The sequence below is a fragment of the Cebidichthys violaceus genome, unplaced genomic scaffold (assembly GCF_023349555.1).
Source record: "Cebidichthys violaceus isolate CVI_PGR_0920_01 unplaced genomic scaffold, fCebVio1.0.p SCAF_20, whole genome shotgun sequence".
NCBI classification, from domain to species: domain Eukaryota; kingdom Metazoa; phylum Chordata; class Actinopteri; order Perciformes; family Stichaeidae; genus Cebidichthys; species Cebidichthys violaceus.
Genome location: NW_027176373.1, coordinates 5,238,950 through 5,259,793, shown reverse-complemented (window position 1 = coordinate 5,259,793; position 20,844 = coordinate 5,238,950). Strand labels below are relative to the sequence as shown.

Here is a 20,844-nt window from a genome sequence, read left to right as displayed (position 1 = left end):
CTATGCTAAAGTTTTTTTCAATAATTGACATTTGTCATGTTTCAATATGAATAAATAATGTTGATTATAAATCATATTAGTGATTTGGTTACTTTGCCTACACTTACAGTATAATGACTTTATGATTTCTGAAACAGGGTGGGATGAATTGGCTCTTGCTTTGCTGAAGTTTTACTGTATTGAGTACATTACATTTTTACACAGATATAGTGTATCATCACGGTAATCAAAGGCCTTATTATATCCTTAAACCTTTTAAAGGAGTCGTCATTTTACTTACCATATATTAGCCATGATTAGAGCCAATTCCAGTATCACTGTGGCATTCTTTTGCTAATTCAGCAGCTACACGTATATCTGGAAAAAATGTCTCAGATGTTTTAGTAATGTAATATTATCTACAGTACATCCTTTTTTCAATACATTGAAATGCATCTCTTTTAGCCTTCATATTCATAGGTGTGTAGTATGTGTGTCTTCGGTTTCACTACATCACAGAAAATTCAGCATTGCTAATTTTCATCTGCGTGGCTGGTTCAGCTCAGGTCAATGCAAAAACAGTTTGGAAGCAAATTGATTTTTTACGTAAAATAAGTCTCAACATCACAGTGAATCATTATTCTGAGTGTTATGATTCAATAATTCCATTTAAAATGGTGCATAAAGCAATAACTGGTCCTATTAGCATGTATACAGTGATTGTGCTCATTAAGGCACTCATGTTTTTTAACTCCTCCTCTCGACACTCGCGGCCTCTCATTGGTTGACCTAGTGGGGTTGGCATGGAAACACAGAATGAAGCATGCTAAATTAGGTTCTAAAGAGGCGCATCGTCTCTCCAGAGGCAGAAGTAGACACAAACACATGCAGACCATAGAAAGCCAGGGTGGCCTCAGGGCCCTATGGGTGCTGTAATTTCTATAACATATTTGGGGCAAAGGGGGGCTGGACTTAAAGACACACAAACAACCTATAAATAGATGTACTCTGAGACAGCTTATTCAATATTGCTCAAAAGTTTATTCCAACGCGTTCCCTGTTTGTACTTCACTCAAGGCTGTTGTCACCATCACTTACAAGCCTGAAAGACACATTGCTGGAAAATCATGTGAATGAATGCTGACAAAGGCAGCATTCACTGATTATGCTTGTTTTCGATAAAAAAAAAATGTAAACTAGAAGATTCAAACCAGCAGTTTCATGTAATGGAGAGCATGATCTAATGTATCACGCTGTGTCACAATGTGAGCCCTCATAACCAAACTACAGGCGTAGTCTTAAACTTTCCGTTTAAGACCATTTTTGGAAACGTTTTCATCCCAAATCGCAGGTGTTACCAAGAGGGAAATCTGTGTTGTGTTCCCTCAGGGGGAAACTGTTCTTTTCTCAGGGAGATAGTTTTACCCTCTGTAGTCTGTATTGGCACCTGATGGGGTGAAATCCTCGTGTTTTTCTGCGGCAATTGATGGTCCTCTTTTCTCAGCTTGCAGCCTCTGGCTTCCTGAAGTACACAGAGGTCTTTTTGTGTCACCTCCGCACTGCTTTTTTTGTAAGAAATTCACCCTTTGTCCTTATGCCTTATTCCTAACACCAGCCTCCTTATAACAGTACCGCATGACTCAGATCAGTGTCCCGTCTGTAACCTGAGGTTTTACTCAGCATTGCTTTTCAACATGTTTTTCTTACATTTTCTGCCTTTGTGCAAAATTATAGATAGTCTTTTTTTGTTGACTATATCTTTTTCTGTTTATGTAACTATCTGCATTTTGTTCTTTTCTGCAATAATATCAAACTAATACTAAATGTCCAAATCAAATTACCCACTCAGTCATTATGCAGCGCATCCATCGTGTGCATTTCACACTAAGAATAGCAATGACACACATTCCCTAACCCTTTTCCTGATAATAAGGTATGCATGTTAAGCGCTTTCCCTTGCGGCTGATTGGACCGGGCTCTGCTGACATTCATGTGCTCGCTTTTCAGGTCAGTGAGCTTTGAGTGTGGATGATGTTGAAATGATGTTCCTATGAGGACACTCTGAGCAAAGCTGTGGTACGATAGTGAGCCATTAGTGATTTAGTGTTTTTCATATCTCTTTACTTTAACTTTTCCCTGATGCCATCTCCTTCCTCATTCAATTATTTAAAGAGATGATGTTTTATATGTGCTCACATCTTATCCATCTGCAAAATGCCACAATATTTAAAAAAAAAACATGCAGGATATAATTCACAATTTAAACAGATCTCATCTTGCGAATACTCATATTGTTTTATTGATTAAATAGGAAACAGAACAACATAGATGAGACTATACACAGAGATACTGTTCTCATCTGAGTATAAGTGGGATAAGGACGTGCCAGTGTACGAGAGATCCCATCTCAGCATCCTCTCTGTCTCGCTCACAGCGTCCACAGTGCCATTGATAATGGCTGGACATATTCCACTCCTCCCTCAAAACCAGTCTCTCCCAGAGTTCACAGTGAGATCTAATCATGTTACATATGAGCAGGCGGACACACAGGCACTGCACAGTTCAACATCTTGTGCAAAAATGAATGGCACGTTTTCTGCTACATATACATCCAAAGATTGGTGTGGAATGTAAATTTGGTTGTTGCATTCATTTATAGAGCTCCTGCTGTTCTTCTCCAGACATAAATAAAAAGTAAAGGGACTGGTTATTATCAAAGAGACTTGCTGGAAAGAAAGACCAAAAGATTTGACGGTTCCTACAAAAAGGGGGAGTAACAAAAGTTAAAAGTACTGTAGAAAAGATTTTGAGAGTCTGTCCGAAAAAGCACCCTTAAAAAGGCACTCGCCCATGTTGTGTGTGTGTGTGTGTGTGTGTGTGTGTGTGTGTGTGTGTGTGTGTGTGTGTGTGAGACTGTGTTCTCAGAAGACCTTTTTTCTTTTATCCTTATCACCGATGCTGTTGTGTGGGACCCCGAACCTTTCCTGAGTGCATGTCCAGTTGCCTCAGCACCAAAGAGCCAGGCTTGTTGTTCCGGCTCCTTGTGGAGATGTTTTGTGCTTGAGTGCTGTCAGCCTCCTTGACTCTGTTACTGTTGCTTATGGTGTAGTGAAGCCAAGAATAATACAGTCTAGAAAAAAGGGTGGTCATTGAGTTATATTTGAGAGAAAAAAAGTTCCAAAGCCGTAATCTGTATCATTGATTGATTCAAGTCCATTTATTTATTTTCTTATCTGAGAGCTGCCACCTGCAGCTGCAGGTTTGTTCCCAGCCCTGCGGACAGGAACCTTGGACACAGGTATCTTTGTGCGGGAGGATTCTTTAGCTTGAGGGATTTGGGAGGCAGTGTGAGACTGTGCGCCGTGCTTCACAGGGATCTTTGAGTCACGCGGTAAACTGGTGAGGACTTTCGGCTGAGGAAGCTGCTGACTCTCCTCCTGGGTGTATTTTGAGGTGGGCACATTAGCCTCAACATCACTGATTTTATCTTTGCTCCCTGCAGCATGTGAGTTAAAACGAGGCTTCTCTTCTTCTAACACAGGAGTCGGTGGGTCCCGGCACGCTTCATCATCAACATGTTGACTGTCCCGGACAGGTGGCTTGCCTGCTCTGCCCCCTCCAACTACAGGTATTTTGCTTAGTCCCGATGCCTTTACTTGTGGTATCCTACTTTCTCTGGAGGTGCCCTGTAGGCTTGTTCGTGACTCACTATGCAGTTCTTCTGTTTTTGACAGCATGGCCTGGGCCCCTGGGGCACCTGTGCTACTTGGACTAATCAGTTGCTCATCGACTGATGCCTGTCCACTTCCTCTCATTTTAGCAGAGGCTGGGGCCTCACTCAACCAAGCTGCAGGAGTAGAAGGAAGAGGAGTGACGGAGCAAGGGGATGGTGCAGGAGGGGTTTTAGATTGAGAGACTGTGAGCTGAGCAGGAGGGTCTTTAGATACAGAAACTGGGATACGAACAGGGGCAGGAAGGTCAGTAGACATTGAAATTGGGAGGTGGGCAGGGGCAGGAGGGTTTTTAGGTACAGAAACTGGGATCTGAGCGGTAACAGCAGGGGGCTTAGATTCAGAAATTGGGGTCTGAACAGGAGCAGGAGGGGCTTTAGATTGCGAAACTTGCATTCGGGCAGAAGCAGGCGGATCATTAGACATATGAATTGGGATCTGAGCAGTGACAGGAGGGACTTTAGACTGAGAAACTTGCATTTGAGCAGGTGGATCTTTACATACAGAAATTGGGATTTGAGCAAGAGCAGGAGGGGCTTTAGATTGAGAGACTGGGATCTGAGCCGGAGCAGGAGGTGTTGGGAATACTGTAGGAACAACAGCATTAGTGGTAGGGGCTGGGGTCGGTGTGGGAGCAGGGGCCATCTTATCTAAAGAGACTGGTGCAGGAATATGTTTAGTCATGGGAGGAATCTTATCTAATGAAATAGAAGATGGAGTCGGGACAGATGCAGAGCAGGGTTGGGTTCTAGTTGTGGCAGTTGGGGTAGAGGAAGGATACTTATCGGGAGCACTTACAAGGGAGGGAGGGGACTTATTCAAGTCCATTGGGCTTGAAGTGAGTGTAGGTTTGGAGAGGGCCGCAGATACTGAGCCTGAGGTCGTAGATGATTGGGGAACCGTTGTCACCTTGGGGGGGGGGACTGGTGCGGAAAAGGAGGGTTTGGTTGTAACAGTAAAGGGAGGTGATACTATCACTGGGGTTTTAGATTCTCCTGCAGCTGAACTTAGGGAAGGTTTGTAGGAAGTGAAAGTTTGCAGGTTGAAACTGCTAGCTGAATCAAATTTAGCAGATGGAGGTTGAGTAAAAGTAACAGGAGTTGGGGGGCTAGGGGTCACTGGTGTAGGTTTAGCTGATGCTGGGGTTGGAGTAGCTACAGGGATAGGTTTACTTACTGAGGTAATAACTTGAGGAGGTGCTACAACCTCTGAAGCCAGTTTGCTAGCCGTACAGGTAAGAGTTGGACTAATGGAAGGAGCTTTGACTACAGTGGCCGGGGTGTACGGTGGAGCTGTGGTTGCAGTAGAGGTGGAGCTCAGTGTGGATTTAATTGTCACCGAAGGGAGAGACATTATTGGAGTCGAAAAGCTTGTTGATGTTAAAGGGGTAGTTGAGGGTTTTGTTGCGATGGGCGTAGGAGTCGATTTCATTTTAATGCTAGCAGAAGGCTCAGAGTCTGTGAGCTGAGTAGAGTCCGAGCTCAGTTTGACTGAGTGAGTGGCCAAAGTGGAAGATTTGGTAAAAGTCGTGATGATGGAGCTCGGCTTGGCAATAGGAGAAGAGGTTGTGGTTGTCCTTGTAAGAGGTGTCAAGGATTGGGTCGAGGCTGTGGTGGGGTCGGCTACAGGAGAGGGTTTTGCCGTAGCGGCAGTGCTGATAGAGGCGTAGGTCGGTGGAGATGAGTTGGTGGGTTTGGAGAAGACAGATGTGGATGATGTCGTGAAATCAGTCACCACAGCACTAATGGGACTACTGGCTTTTCCCCACTCTGCCTCCACATCAGCCATGATGTCTCCACCCCCTGTGATTGAGTCAAAGGTCAGGAGAGAGGAGATGTCTGCCAGCAAGCAGCTCAGGCTGTTATCACCGGGTGCCAAGGGTGGTTCAGATGTGGGTAAAGGCGGCACATGCTCATTAGTTCTACTCACATTGCCTGCCGTCACCTGGCGAGTTAAGGTCTCTGATGGGGACGTGGCTGAACTGTCCTGTGTTGTTAAGCTCTTATCAGGCTCATAGCTCTCAGTCTCGGGACTGTCCAGAGAGCAATGCTGGGATTTGGGGGTAAGGGTGAGGTCCTCTTTGATGATTTCCACACTGTTGGCGCGTGAGGACATGAGAAGTGGGCTCGGAGGGGCTTCTTCCTCTTTATCTTTTGATCGGAACTTAACACTGCTGAAGAGACCCTTCAGCCCACGACGTTGCCGACCCGAGGGCTGGGACACGGTGCGGACTCTGCGGTCCCCTGTTCCTCTCCGGCCCCCCCTCAGCAATGACAGGAAGCTAAGGGACTTGGCTGAGCTGGCTGAAGAAATGGAGGCGCGAGCAGGAGCCGCAGCCAGAACGCCATCTTCACTGAGTGGCTCCTCGTCTGCCTGCTCCCTCTCACCATGACTCACCTCCTGTCCGTTTTCCCTGTCTTGCTCCTGCTCTGAATCTGGTGATAATCCATCTATGGTGCTGCTCCTGATAACAGGTGACTTGTTGTTTCCATCCCCTTTGCTTCGAAGAGAAAAGATGTTACCTGGCTTGCGTTTGCCAAACAGCTTGAATCCTTTTCTGATTTTTCCTCTCGACTGGGCTTCACAAGGCGGGGGGTCCGCGTTCTCCGTTTGTACATCCATCTTCTCTCCGTTTGCCTCTTTCTCTGTATCCTCCAGTTTCTTGCTGCAGTTATTATTCCCCAGCCAGTGGAGTGAGCATCTATATCCAGACCTTATGTCTATCGTCGTCGGTAGCCTTTGCTTTACCTCTGTTGCTCTCGGTGCGTTTTCTTTATGGGTTGCCTGTATCCCTCCCTCTGTCTCTCTTTCCCATCCAGCCCTTTCTCCTCCACTTCTCCCTTGAAAGCCCCTCCCCTTTGCCTCGTTGTTTTTTTTGCCTGGCTGCTCTCCCTGGTTGCCATAGCAACTGAGGGGCTAAGCAGCTTTCGTCAGCAATGCGGAGCCAGAGGCTGTCATCAACACACCCTGAACACAGCTCTCCCTTCCCCTCTCTCTCTCTCTCTCTCTCTCTCTCTCTCTCTCTCTCTCTCTCTCTCCGTCTGATGACTGTTTACATAACAGCAGAGACAAATACTCCATTAATAGGGCCAAATTTTGAATTCTGAATGATCTGGCTTTACATAAACATCTCATCCAGATTAATGCGATGTACCTTTTTTGTGCAGCCTAATAATCTTTTCATGGAACAGATTTGCTTTTATTCACATCTAGTGTGTCGCAGCAACCTACAGTAACTCACCACAGTCTGTTAAACGTGTATGAAATATTAGATTATCTCAATTTTATAAATAGCTATTGCAGTAAAGTGCAACCTTTTATCACATTCAAGTTTGGGAGATAGATAGCATATGCCTCCGTACAATGCTTTACTTTTCTCTCCTCAGTCTATCCACTATGCTACTGTATGATGATATTGCTTCAAAAAAAGCATAATTTTAACAGATAGTAGAGAACATGTAAAAACAAAACAAAAATGTAATGCATCCCATGAAGCTTAACTGTTAATGTTTCTATGATATAATCAAATTAGAAGTGATCAATCTTGTGGGAGGGCGTAAACTTTTAACAACCTTAACGGAGTCAACAGCAGTCCTGAAGACAACCGAGCCTTTGAGAATGACTAGATGATTGAAAATTAAATCTTTCCGCTAAAAGGAAAAAACGTCATTAAGCTATATTGAGTATGACAAAGTTAATATGATCTCTCTTATATTCTGGTTTTTCCAATAACATTATGTTTAAATTTTCATTTGAGCAATGTTTAGATTATAACAAGATTTTTTTTTAAAACGTAACATCAAATGCAATCCTCTTATTGATACAGTGCTCAAGCCATTATTTATTTTCACCTTTTCAGATGATTGATGTGACAAAACATTGTTAAGAATTTTATTTCTGTCTGTAAAAACCAAATACAGATTACTTGAGAAGTTAGTCTAAATTTAAGTCGTACAAGTCATCCTGTTAGTTTAATGTTGTGTCTTGTTTGCTTGGCACAACAATTTATAAATTACTTTGTTTATTCCTTTCTAAAATAAGGAACTGTAACATTTGTTGTATTTATTGTTTTCAAATGTGACGTTTTTTGTTCAACTGAAAACAAATAATCAATATAAATGTATCACATGAGTTAAGTCGTGTTACTGGTTTGGGGTGGAACAAGCACGGCCTCTTGTGGTTGCTAAAGAAACAACATGTGGTACAGTTTGGCTGTAGATGGTTGTAAAATGAACATCTGAATGAGAAATAAAGCTGCTGTCTCATGTATTTCCTGTCCCAAATAAGTCTAAGTAAGTGGGTCAGCAGTCGTTTAACACATCTGCCTGTTTTCCACGCTGTGTTAAGACAACAGTAGGCTGGATTCGTAGAGAACAGAGAATAAGGATTAAGTTTCCTTAATCAATTTTAGTAATAGTCTGTTTTTACTGTGAGCATAAATAGTTCCCTCTGCATGCGTCATGCCGCAGTGAACAAGAAATATATTTATTTATTGGTGCTTGAAACCTCAGTTTAATACATGCAGCCTGGACACTGTAATGAGTACATACACACATAACAACTAAATAATGTGCCCACTTTAGTACAAAATAATACATCAGATGTCAATTAAACTTCAACATCCACTCAAAAAAATGTTGTTCTTCCACACACAAAAATGTTTTGTTCCAGCATGATATGCATATATAAACTGTACAGCATGCAGTTACACCCTGTGAATTCTGCCTTTAGTTGTAAGTCTGTGTTCCTCTCCTCCATCCTAGTTACAGGCTGAAATGTCTCTACCAGTTCCAAAATAATTATTAAAGCTTAAAGGGATAGTTTGCCATTATGGGAAATATACATATTTGCTTTCTTGCGGAGACTTCATGAGATTGATACCACTCTGTCAGTCCAATGAAAGTGAATACAATTTAATTTTTGATGCTCAAAACATTGAAACACACACCTCACTGTGGACAATCTTTAGGGGGATATTTCTGAGACAGAAAGACTCCGAGTGAACCTTTTGTTCAGTTTTGTCTTCGACAAGATACAGATATTGACAAAAGTCAATGAGTGCTGTGTGAAAAGTACAAATATAAAAGGGTTGAAAGTCACCAGTGTTGTGATGTTCTATCCCCTTGCAGAATGAGGTAACATGGCTATTTTATGATCTCTTAGATGATATGATGCATAACTAAAGAGCAGTGTTGACTTTCATTCTTTCATCACTGTCTTCTCTTTTAGACGTCATGCTCCACGAGAGTAGTCTGCAGGGCGACTTCAACGTTCTTCTCATTGTCATGAGTCTCAGAGGGAAGTTTGTCATATGATCGATGGTACAAAGGCCGATTAACCAGAGTGATGATGAACATCTCCATGATCATCATCTGCTGACTTAGCACTGTAGGAGAGAGAGAGAGAGAGAGAGAGAGAGAGAGAGAGGAGAGAGAGAGAGAGAGAGAGAGAGAGAGAGAGAGAGAGAGAGAGAGAGAGAGAGAGAGAGAGAGAGAGAGAGAGAACAAATCAGGGGTTTCAGATGGATTGTTTCACCTCACATTTTGCGGACATTCAGAGATGTTTCTTACTGGAGCCACGAGCCTGAGAAGAGAAGGGAGGGGCACAGGCGATGGTCCCATCCAGGGCCAGGATGTTAATGATTGATGTCTGCAGCTGACTCAGGACAAGTATTAGCTAAGGAGAAAAACGATACTTGATCAGGTACATACTATACATACAGTGTACATGCAGTATTAGTATTTCTCAGCAGGAGTTTGGTTTTATGGCACAAAACTCTGTTTGTGTTAAAACTCTATGTCACACCAGCGACAAACCCTGTTGCTCTTTCAGATACTCTTTTGCTTCGTTGAATAGGATGAACACACTAGAAGGTATTTTTCCACCAGGCCCTCACTCACTCCTTTATTTGCCATTCTAAAAAAACTTGAGAAACGTGTTCTAAAAGTTAAAAAAGGAAGATAAGCTAAATTGTCTTTCGAGATTGCAACATATGATATTGGTTGTATTGACTCACCTGGTAGAGGGCATACTTGGGTACAATTTTGATGTCGCGTAGAAAGCTGTTGGTGTTCATAAAGACGATGGCAACGGGCCAAAGGGAAATGATCGTGAGAACGCCAATAAATGGGTTAATCCAAATGGCTGTACCAGTGATCTCTAGCTGAAAAAGAAGCAAAGAGATATTTAAATTGCATGTCGTGTTAATTCAATTTCCATTGCAGATAGAGAAGCATTTCAAACACTTACATCAGCGAGATCAAAGTTGCCGTTTGTCCACAACACAATGGAGAGGAGAGAGAGCACCGTCTTTAGGATTGCATACTGAAGAACACCCAACTTCAGGAAGAACAACAACCGCCTGAATGATTAGAAATGTACACAATCATAAGACAATGTACAGTCAACATAGAAAGAGTTCACAATGCATGTAAATAAGAGCAGGATTAAATAACTATAAAAGTATGCAGTAAATAACAGAGGCCTCAGATATTAGAACCAGAGCAATGACACATGTATTTGAATAACAGATATAAATACCGTGACATGGGCACGCGGGGTAAACAGAGGCAGCAGCAGCAGCACGGTCCTGTGTGGATTAGTAAGGGTTTACCAGAAAACCGCTTCAGGAAAGCATTGGTGCCCCCAAACTCCTCGATAATCAGAACCAAGACCTTATACACCACCACTGCAAAATAACTACACAGAGAAGGAGAAGAGATTTAGGCCTGTTTATAGAGAGCATGTAATAAATCTGAACAAGCACTCATGGAGTACTGAGCTTTACGTTCACAGTGTGTGATGCTAAATTTAAGCTTTTTCAGCAAGGGACCCAAATAACAAATTGCAGTTTTCATTTATTTATTTCAATACATAAAAACAAAGGAATAAACTCTTTGAACCGTGAGGACAAATCCAAAACAGCGCTTGTTAATGGATTTTGAACCAGCTGTTGAACACGCAGTACTATTTGCACTGTGCATAAATCAGAAAGCACATAAAATGTATCACTGCAGGCGGAAAAAGTTGAGCTCACGCTAGTTGGAGATGTGGCGTGTACAATGATTCAACGAGTAGTTTATGGGGGGATGGGGGGGGCTGCCTGGCTGTGTCAAAGGCAAAAAGGATTTCTGTTATAACCTGGAAGTCGATGTCAAAGAAGATAACAGTAGTGGTGAGTGAGATGTAGCTACTGGTCACAGCTACTAGATAACAGACTTGAAAAAAGACTTTTACTGTCAGAAAAGGAAGCAAGTAGATAAGAGTGAACATCAAAAGGTACAGGTTCATATATTCATATTTCCACTTTTTAGAAATATCAGTGAAAGAAAGACTCTACTGTATGTGAAAATAATTTTCCCCGTGTACTAATTTAGGTGTAAGGAGAAAACATACCAGTTAGACGTCATGTCAGTGAACATGACGGCCCTCGGGATCCACATCCCAAAACAAGACATGGTGGCAATGACCTGAAACAGAGCAATACATCATGTGCATGAATTTAGATTTCATCTTGTTTTTCAAAGGGCCTCGCAGCCGAGAGCCTTAAACTTATTTCACAAATAAAGTGGTTGATATTAGATTGATAATTAGAATGAGCAGGTTTATTATTATTATTATTATTATTATTATTATATCAAAACCGGCCCAACTGCTTACTGGTGCTGCACCACTTATCCACATGAGGGTCGTCTTCTTGGGGTAGGGCAGTTTTTTATAAATATAGGCGCACTGCTCCAAGTACAGCAGCAGGGAGACGCAGGACATGAAGGTGAGTATGGAGTACAGGCACAATCCAAACACATCTAGCTCTGATTGGAAATGGAGAGAGGGCATTATTTCATAGTACAGGACATAGACATATATTTGACACTTTATGTGAAATAAATACACACAAGGCAAATAAAAAAAGAAGTCAATATCGTGTGGTTCATTCAAGACACACAGCTGCACGCATGACATTGCTGAGTGAGCTGTTAATGTCATAAGCTCTGGTTGATAAGGAAACATTATCAGCAAGCAGGATGTGGTAATATGGAGACACTTACGCTTTATCACGTCCATGGCCAGCGGAGGCTCTTGTAAACAAGCTGGATCAATGGTGCTGTTGATGGTTTCCTCCATGGCATGCAGATATTCCTCTTAAAATATTCACTGAAGTTTAGACAGAAATGTCTTTTATTCAAACTTTACTTTCTCTCCTTGTAGAAATGACTTCTGTAAATTACAAGGTCTACTTAAATAACTGATCTCCCTTTAGATTGCTGTGTCTGCAGGTGGATTCTAGTCGCAGATTAAACAGCAAATGTACTTCACCCGAGAGGTGACTTTAAAGGAGTGAAGGTGGGATGACACCTTACGAGTTTATGAGAACACCACGGTCTCTCATTCATTCACAGACTTAGTCACAGTAATTTAAAAAAAAACACAAAGGTTAACTTTTACGTTAGAAGGGCGAGACCCATTGAGTGTGTCAAGAGACATGAACTTTGATAGGGTGTGTTGTTTCCTTCCCAGTAAATATAGGATATAAAAAAGATCAAGGAATTTCCTTCAAGCTCAAGCTATGAGAAATATTTTATAATTATGTTTCAGTGCCATCAGTCCAACATACATTACATTATTTATATTAGTTTATTATTTTGTCAGTTCTCTCTTCAAATCTACTACTGAAGACTACTGTACTATGTAAAATTATTATAAAGAATGTGTTGTGAGCATCACTCTAATGCAGGCAGAAAACATATTGGGACATAAGGGTTATGTATTCAGGTTTGATTGAAAGAAACCTGTTTATTTCAATTTTCATTACATGTTTTTGAAAGATTCACCTTTTACACACAAATAATCACTAAATGTCAGTTAGAGAGGCCAATGAAATGGCATTCACTGTTGCAGAAATTGTCCTTCTTACACCTCTAGATTGAAGGAAAAAATGAATGCTTGTGATCTATTAAGAATGTCAGTATGACATCAAAGTTGGACACAAAACATAAATTAAAAAAATGGATGCAAATTGAAAATAGAAAGTTTGCAAATGATAATTAGAAAATAATTATTATAAGGAAGCTATTACACGTTCAGAGGGTTTACTTTTCCAAAGTAAAGCACGAGTGAGAGGTGAATGATACTGAGGTCATTTACCTTCTTCTGGCTTGCTGCCCAATCGCGTTCCTCGCTTATCATGTTCCTGCGCTAGAAAAAGCTTGAAGTGTTTGTCTTAACAGGTCAGCACTGTACTTGTGTCAAAATCCCTTCATAATTCCTACACGTTTTTTTTTATTCATCAAATGTTTGAGGATGTAATATGCACCAATGATTTACCAAAGCAAATGTCATTGACATATTTTTTTTTGGTGTGGACAAAAGTGTCCTTCACATTTAATTCAAGACCAGAGAGTCTGCAGCCATGTTAGCAGCTCTATGAGGCGGTGCTGAGGCACAGCAGAAATGCTAACGTCAGCGTGTTTGGTAGGCATAATGCTTAGTATGTTAGCATGCTAACATTTGATAATTAGCCCTAAGCTGATGTGATAATGTCATCAGCTTTGCAGGTATTTAGTCATAAACAGAAGTATTGGACAAATTCAAATATTTACTTGATGAAGCAGGAGGAAAAGTTAGGGAATCACCAAAATGGCTATTTATCCTGAGGGGAAGACGAATATTTGTTTTAAATTGTATGGAAATTCATCCAATAGTTGTCGAGAACTTTTAGGAAGCCCCTCCTATAGTTTTAGAGCTTTTTCAGTCTGGATCAAAGTCGTGGCCCACATCAGCATCCTCAAAGCCATGTCACTAGTGTGGCTAAAAAATAAAGACGGAACCAGAAACTTCTGTATATTGTGCATGACTTTTATGTTCAGAGTACAAATGAAGTTGTAACATAATCAGCATTTCATCACAAATGCTCCATCGTCACATTTGCATTCCTTTTTTGATTACCGATACAACCACAATCTGATCATTCTCAGGCAGAATCATGTCATATAAAACACATCTGGACAAATCCACACTGATTACAATCAACCGATCTCCACAGTCAGTCCTCTGCAGAGCTGTTTCACTGTCAAGTAAGAATTTGAATTCCTCTCATTTGTTACAGATCGTGTAGTGGTTAAAATGAAGAATCACATATAATATATTAATCATTTATTGTTACAGAACAATTTTGTCTCAACCTAACTACATTAGCAGCTCTAGCTGCTTGGGATTAAGCCAAGTTCAGTCAGTGAAGTTAGTAATTAAACTACTGTGAACCTATTATTGTCTATTGGTCACTCAGGCAAACTACACACTGTGCGTTCGATCATTTCCACTATAATGAATGTAACACAATGAAGCAGCTTCAATGAGCACAGAGATGAGCATGTGTGATGACACCACTCTTTCATTACAGCTATATAAAGTCTAGCTTATCTATCCTGATTCAGGCTCAAGGACACCGGATCAAATGTCCTTGGGTTTTATTGTGGTTTAATTTTGTGCTTCTACTTTCCAACCTTCAAATGAATCTTATCTTTCAACTAAAAAAAATAAGGTGGATTTAATCATTGGCATTAAAACACAAGATTCAGTAAGTTAAAAAAAACAAATACACACTGTCGCAAAGGATTGATTAAGAAAGCGAAAACATTCTGTGGAGCAGCACAATATGCATTAAAACAACTAATTAAATATAAATAACTCACTGCAATACAATTAATACATTGAAAGACAATTCATTTATAAAAGCTTGAAAAACAAATAAATATTTATAGTGCAATGAAAATGGCAATCTCACTGACAAATAATTACTCTTAAGTATTGGTGTTTTAAATAGTTTGAAATGAGATGAAACCATTTTAAATGAAGTTTAATATGATTTGGTCCTTACATTTTATTTGACAACAGTATAACATTTGAAATGTAAAAAATAAATATCTTAAAAGTGTAAACAGAAAGCCCTTTGAATATTTTCAACCATGTAAACTGTAAACTGAATCAAACCACTGACTGCTGCTCTTCATAAGTGCACTGTGCTTGGAGTTTAAAACTGATGAGACATGTGGCTCACACCGTTGAAACGTCTCAGCATTTCGTACGAGTTATACACATCTCGCTTTAGTGGCTCTCTTTTAGCTATTAATGCTGGATTAATACTGACAAAAGGCTGTTTCTCTAGTAAGAATGTATAATGTGATTAATTTATGTATATCAAACAGACAATGTAGACATGGCTCAAGATGGAAAAAGCAGTCCCAGAGTTTTCCAGACGCAATAATAACAAAACATCATTTGAATGTCTATGGCTCAAAACAAAGACTTTTGGACCTGTGAATCACCTCAGACTGGTGCCGTCCGCTGTCAAGGCCGCTATACAGTCTCTGTTTACATGACAACAGTGTTGTTGTGGTGCTGCTTTAAAGCACGCTGGATGAAGGACGGTCCATTTAAAGTACACAGAAAACATGTGTCTTGAGGACGGCTCCTGTAGAGGTGCTGATGCTCCCGGTTTAAGGCATCGTAGTCTACTGATGTGCCTGTGACCTGCAGCAAACAGCCAAAGTACAAATAAACACAGGAGGACAAACCAGCAAAATCTACAGTAGTCACATCATGTTCACATACCTGCTATGGCTCACACTCCATCGTCACCGAGACTATATGGCCTCCATCTGAAAGTAGTGAGGACACAAGAGAGGGTTCAGGAACTGCTGAAATCGTTTGACGTCACTACAAGGAACTTTCACTTTGTGTTGATTTTGGGCCTTGTGTCTTTAAGATTAGCAGCTGCCAGACTCCCTTAAGAAACCTCTCATTTTACTGCAGCAGGGTCTGAGTCTGCCCTGCTCAGCCTGAGCTGAAGGAATTTCTGGTGAACCTGAATTTTGTAAATTGTTTAATTTGATTTCGTTGGGAATCTGACCCCATGACAAGCATTAAGAATAACTATATAGAAATAGCCAATACTCTTGGTCTCGTTTATTATTGTAGGTCATATAGAGGCATCAGTATTAAATTGAAACCAGTTAAAACACATCAACAACAAACCGTTTTTTTCTTTGCTGTCGTCCACTGTGTGTTGAATATTGTTACCGAGCACACAAGGGTCAGCCTTCCCATCAGCAGGGCTGTAATTAAAGTTGCATTACAGGTTAAAACCCAGGAAACAGAACTGAAAGAAAACTGATTCAATATTTGAAAAAATAACTATACTAGCCTTTTGCCGTTTTGCTGGAGGACACTGTTTGCTTGTTCAGGATCTATGTGTACCAATCTGGTCACAAAGGAATGTCCATCTCCTAGACTAATAAATAAAGAGAGAAAAACTGAATAAATAAACATGTTAGCATTGGATGGATTCAGGGTGAATTGTATCTTTTGGGTATTTACGCCATTACATTTTTACTTCAACACTAATGATAGAAATTAAGTTTATACATCCGCTACTTCAGACCCAAACCTAAGTACAGTGTAGACATACTCACCTTGAGAAAACAGGAAACATCCAGTACTTCGCTTGGTCTCCAAACACCTCCGCTGCATTTCGGCTAAATCCGAGAGAAAACCCGTTCTTGTCTTGACCGTTTGTGAAGACGGGAGCCCGAAAAGCTTCTGAAATGGAGGAAGAAAAAAAAAAATACAGTCAGTAAGTGGTGACTTTTAAAATGATAATAATTGCATATTCATTTATAGCTACCTATAGTGGTCCTGTTCTTTCCCACAAGCCACAGATGGTAGCTGAGAAGTGACAGGATGCTGATAAAGAACAGGGCAGCCACAAAAAACAGAAACAAGATGTGGAATTTGGCGTGCGTGTCAGGCAGCTGTTTCTTCAGAGGGGGAAAAAAGAACAAAAGTGTTAGTTTTGTCAGTCTGTAAGAATATTTCCTGTTCCCATGTAAATTCATCTTAACGACTCTCTGCAGTAAAGTACAAAATCAAACATTTTATTCTTATTTTGTTGCTTCACCGCAACATTTATCTTAGTGTCAGTATTTCTTTGCTTTAACACAATACGCTCCTTCACTGTTGGACTACATGACAAGAGCCATTGTCTCATGCAAAGCAGTATGCTGAAGAGGATCTCCTGATAAGTGATCACATGACACACTTGTGCACCACAATGACACAAACAGTAAACAGGTCGATAACTTACAATGCAATCATCACATGCCTCACTACAGCCTGACAGCGCTAGAAGTTTTAATTTAATTAATTAACAATTATTTTTAAAACAGTTTCCAATGATGGCTTCTCAGACGGCTTCTGTGTAACAAACCATCTGGTGGGTGAAGTTAGCTGAATGCTGAACTCAGCAAGCATGTATGCACAAGAGCATGACACTTAAAAAATAAAAATAGAGGAAGTTCCTGCACTTACTGTCCAGAATTTGATGAAATACTGGATGACTGTAGCACAAATGACTACACAGTAGAGTGAGGCGTAGGCCAAGAACAGCACAAAGTACTTGTAGTTTGAGAATCCAACACAGTTATTCACCCTGAATGAAAACACGACAGAAACATGACACGCATAAAGTTAAATATGGTGATCGCGCTACATTTTCTGTCAAAGAAAACTGATAATTGCTGACAGACACCACGGCAAGCCAACCCCATCATGATGGAACAAAAACAGGTTAAATGAGAAAAGCCTACCAGGGGCAGTGATGGTCCATTTTCAGCACACACCTTGAAGAAAGAGAAAAAGGAAAAGATAGATCCTATTAATACCAACTAGTAGATGTTAACAGACATTTTGATGACCCAAGTACCCAGAAGGACTTATAATGCACGAGCAAATGTAGATGTCAGAAAATACATAGCGCCCAATATTTTAAAAAGAAATGTGAATTTATCTGCGTTTATGTTGTACTTTAAAAGAGCAAAAACATACTTTCTGTTTAACCATTTTATTGACTTATGTCTCAACAGCAACACATGTTTTCTTCACTTTCTATTACCAGAAGCTTCAATGTTAGCAGCAGACAGAAATCATTTTTCAATGTTTGGGAACACAAAATCAAAGTGAGAATCGGTTTAAAAACACCGGCTCCAAAAGGAAGAAAATTAAAAAAAACGTTGAGCATTAATTCTAGTGTCTACTCTTAGAAAACACTCACATCTCGCAGGTTGAGCAGTGATGGCAGCGGTCAGGTTTGATAATCTGGCAGTGGTCGCAGTATCGGACAGCTATTTAGAGAGAATGAAATGAGAATTATTAAAGTTCTGCTGCAACACTATCACCATTATATAAAAGGCAGCATCATTGCCGATATTTAAACAAAATATTAGAGGTGGATTTTTCTGCATTCACTTTTCCTTTGTTTAGAAATGTCCTGCCCTTATAAATAGATTCACTATCTACATCTCATTAATCCTATAAGTTGAATAAAGGTTGAGAGTGGTACAGTGTCTTTTTTTAAATGTAGCTGGGAAACGGAGCAGGTGAGATCATGATTGTTGTTAGGTAGATGAACGAGGTGTGGCCTGTAGAGATAATGAGATGCACCTGAGTCAAATTAACCCCCCTGATACATGCAGCTCCGGAAACACAAGACAGAAAGCAACCGATGGGAGTTAAAATGAAGCCAACAGCAGTCGGTCCTGCAGCTGCAGTGAAAGCCTCACCTCCTCCTGCCGTGCGCGTGTACACGGGTAAATTCCTCGCCACCTTCTTCAGAATCTCTTGTTGCGTTTCGGCTCGCTCCTCTCTCTCGAACAGTTCCTTCTCTGCTCTGGGCAGACCGAACTATGAGGAGGAAGGACGGAGTCAGAGACAGCCCAACAAATAACAATCTGTAATGGAACAGTTTTCTATACGTGTACATTTACCAAATCCTAAACATGAAAATAGGTCGTGTTCATGGGATTCTTGGCTTACTGCTTTTGAGGGTCCGGCTGGTCTGGACCATATAGTTTTCCAGTAGGACCATATGAACATGGTGAGGAAAATGTGAAAGATGACCAAATAGCTGACTGTTGAGAGAAGGACAATGGTTAGTTTGCATTTACGACGGCATCTCTGACATAATCTTTGCTATGAATGATGATCACGTACTTCGTTCTGGGTTATTTGGGATTGTATCTACAAAAAGCAAACAAAAAACATATTAGCGAGCAGTAATGAAAGTCCTAAGAGTGCATGACTACACATCCCCCAACACACACACACCACCCCTTTCTCACACCATGTGGCAGCAGCCTGGCACGGCCAGCAGTGACCCCCCCAATAACAGAGAGCTTTGTTTAAGCAGCAGGGACGTCTCTGAGTTACAGACATAACTACAGTACCGCTGATAATACTGATAATGGTATTATCAGTTCCAGGCTGAAACAAACCTACTGTGAGTCACATCATACTAAACACAACTTATCAATATGTGTTGAAAAATAGCATCAATATTCATATAGCTGCTTTCACAACTGCTTGTTAAAGCTTGAATGGTCACATTCACAGTTTTATTTAATTTCAAATCTCTTTGTCTAAAAACAATAATTTGCCTCTATGTTTATGGCTGCATGTACTACTTATTACAAATGTTTAACGTTAGGTGAAGGCGGTTTGGTAGCTTGTTTCTAAACAGTTGAACGGGAGTTCAATTATAGTTAGATTATAAATTATTTTAATTATAGCCCAGGATTTTTGCAGCTGGCTTTTCAAGGTTTACGCATTATTGCTTTAACAACCATTTAAAATAATAATGTACCTTCATTGTCATTTGTAAAATGTCAATTTGTGGTCAATATATATACATAAACTCAAAATAAATGCATGCTATTACATGTACATGTATAAAGAAACAACAGGAAATTGTAATTTAAATATACGTGTAAAACAATGTACATAGTTTAAATTAACGGTAGATTTTAAATCAGAGAGCTAACCTTTCCATTAATTTACAATACAGTGCCTATTTTAACGGAAGGAAAATAACATCTGAGCAAGTTGTATTGATTCCAGTTAATTTACTTTAATATTGAATGTCAGCCGGTGCATTACATTTATCATGATGAAGTTATAAATTATTCATTGATGATAACTGCACACACACTACTCACGGACTTGTCTTTCCTAATCTAACGGAAAAAAAGTTGCCCGATTACATTACCGTTATGCCGTCAGGAAGAATAGCATGTATGTCAACGATTAATGTACCGTAATACTGTCCTGGGGTTTAAACACATGTATGCACTGTGCAGCCTGGGGGTGACTTTAAATCTCACTTTAACTAACGTAGCTTATCAAAGTTGGCAACCCTTGAACTGTCAACACAAGCACATATCCGCCCTGCGATCGCTAAATACTTTTAAAAAAAAGTGATACTACTTACAGACACAGAGCTCCACAACATACGCGTAATAAGACCAACCGACAACGAGGTTTATAAACAGCACAGGTACCCAGTTCAGAGCCCGTTGACAGCACCTCAGTACGTGATAGGGCGCCATCTTTAATCTGTGTAGTGGGACTTTAGCTGATAGTGACGTCACAGCCATGGGGTTTTTATACGCTCGAGCCAAAGACGCTACAAGCGCGAGAGACTTAACTTAACTGACGACGAGGGGCTGCGGACCATGCGCAGATGCGTTTCTATTTCTCGAGCCTCACGCATGTAATTTGAATATAATGGTAACGCTGGAGTGATACGTTGTACTCATCAGTCTGCTCAGACTACAGGGACGATGAAACATAAGGACACAAAGGGATGTCTTTTATAAGTACTTTTAAACGTACCAACCAATTGTAATACACAATCAAACATCTTGCATTTAGCTATCTTTGTTTGGCTGAGTAAATAAACCGTGTAAACTAAAATAGCCTATTTTATAGACTTTTATGTTAGAATTAAGAACATACTGAAGAGATTAAACAACTCCATTCACGGTCAATAGAAAATGTAGGCTACTTGTTAAATTCAGTGACTTAAAGTATATAAATTTAAAGCTTCACTAATTTCATATTTTGGCCACTTGGGGGGAGAAGAAATCCACAATAAGCTGAAAACTCAACATTTGTTATATTACCACCAGAGTAATGGGAAACGTGTTTGCACACAATTACCTGTACACATAATTCATATGGTATCAAATGACCACTTGGATATGTGAATACAACATTGCCATATCATTCCCTTTTATGTTGATAT

The 20,844-nt window shown here is 40.3% G+C and overlaps 3 protein-coding genes across 3 annotated transcripts; all 3 read right to left on the bottom strand.

Annotated features, from left to right (window-relative positions):
• Positions 1-2,250: 2,250 nt before the first annotated feature.
• On the bottom strand, positions 2,251-6,639 carry LOC137876331 (APC membrane recruitment protein 2-like). Its single transcript, XM_068715805.1, has one exon. The coding sequence runs from the start codon at positions 6,330-6,332 to the stop codon at positions 3,201-3,203; it is 3,132 nt and encodes a 1,043-aa protein (XP_068571906.1). The 5' UTR covers positions 6,333-6,639; the 3' UTR covers positions 2,251-3,200.
• Positions 6,640-8,174: 1,535 nt separating this feature from the next.
• LOC137876690 (organic solute transporter subunit alpha-like) lies at positions 8,175-12,021 on the bottom strand. The gene is made up of 8 exons (XM_068716472.1): positions 11,759-12,021; positions 11,370-11,521; positions 11,106-11,179; positions 10,251-10,409; positions 9,960-10,071; positions 9,727-9,873; positions 9,281-9,386; positions 8,175-9,096 (listed from the first exon to the last, which is right to left on the bottom strand). Exons 1-8 carry the CDS (start codon positions 11,832-11,834, stop codon positions 8,936-8,938), a joined length of 987 nt encoding a protein of 328 aa, XP_068572573.1. The 5' UTR covers positions 11,835-12,021; the 3' UTR covers positions 8,175-8,935.
• Positions 12,022-13,553: 1,532 nt separating this feature from the next.
• Positions 13,554-20,194, bottom strand: LOC137876330 (palmitoyltransferase ZDHHC20-B-like). Its single transcript, XM_068715804.1, has 13 exons — positions 20,029-20,194; positions 18,756-18,782; positions 18,579-18,673; positions 18,326-18,446; positions 17,818-17,887; positions 17,354-17,386; positions 17,076-17,196; positions 16,393-16,525; positions 16,181-16,307; positions 15,913-15,999; positions 15,744-15,823; positions 15,321-15,367; positions 13,554-15,239 (listed from the first exon to the last, which is right to left on the bottom strand). The coding sequence occupies exons 1-12, from the start codon at positions 20,192-20,194 to the stop codon at positions 15,324-15,326; spliced, it is 1,104 nt and encodes a 367-aa protein (XP_068571905.1). The 3' UTR covers positions 13,554-15,239; positions 15,321-15,323.
• Between the last annotated feature and the right edge of the window lie 650 nt (positions 20,195-20,844).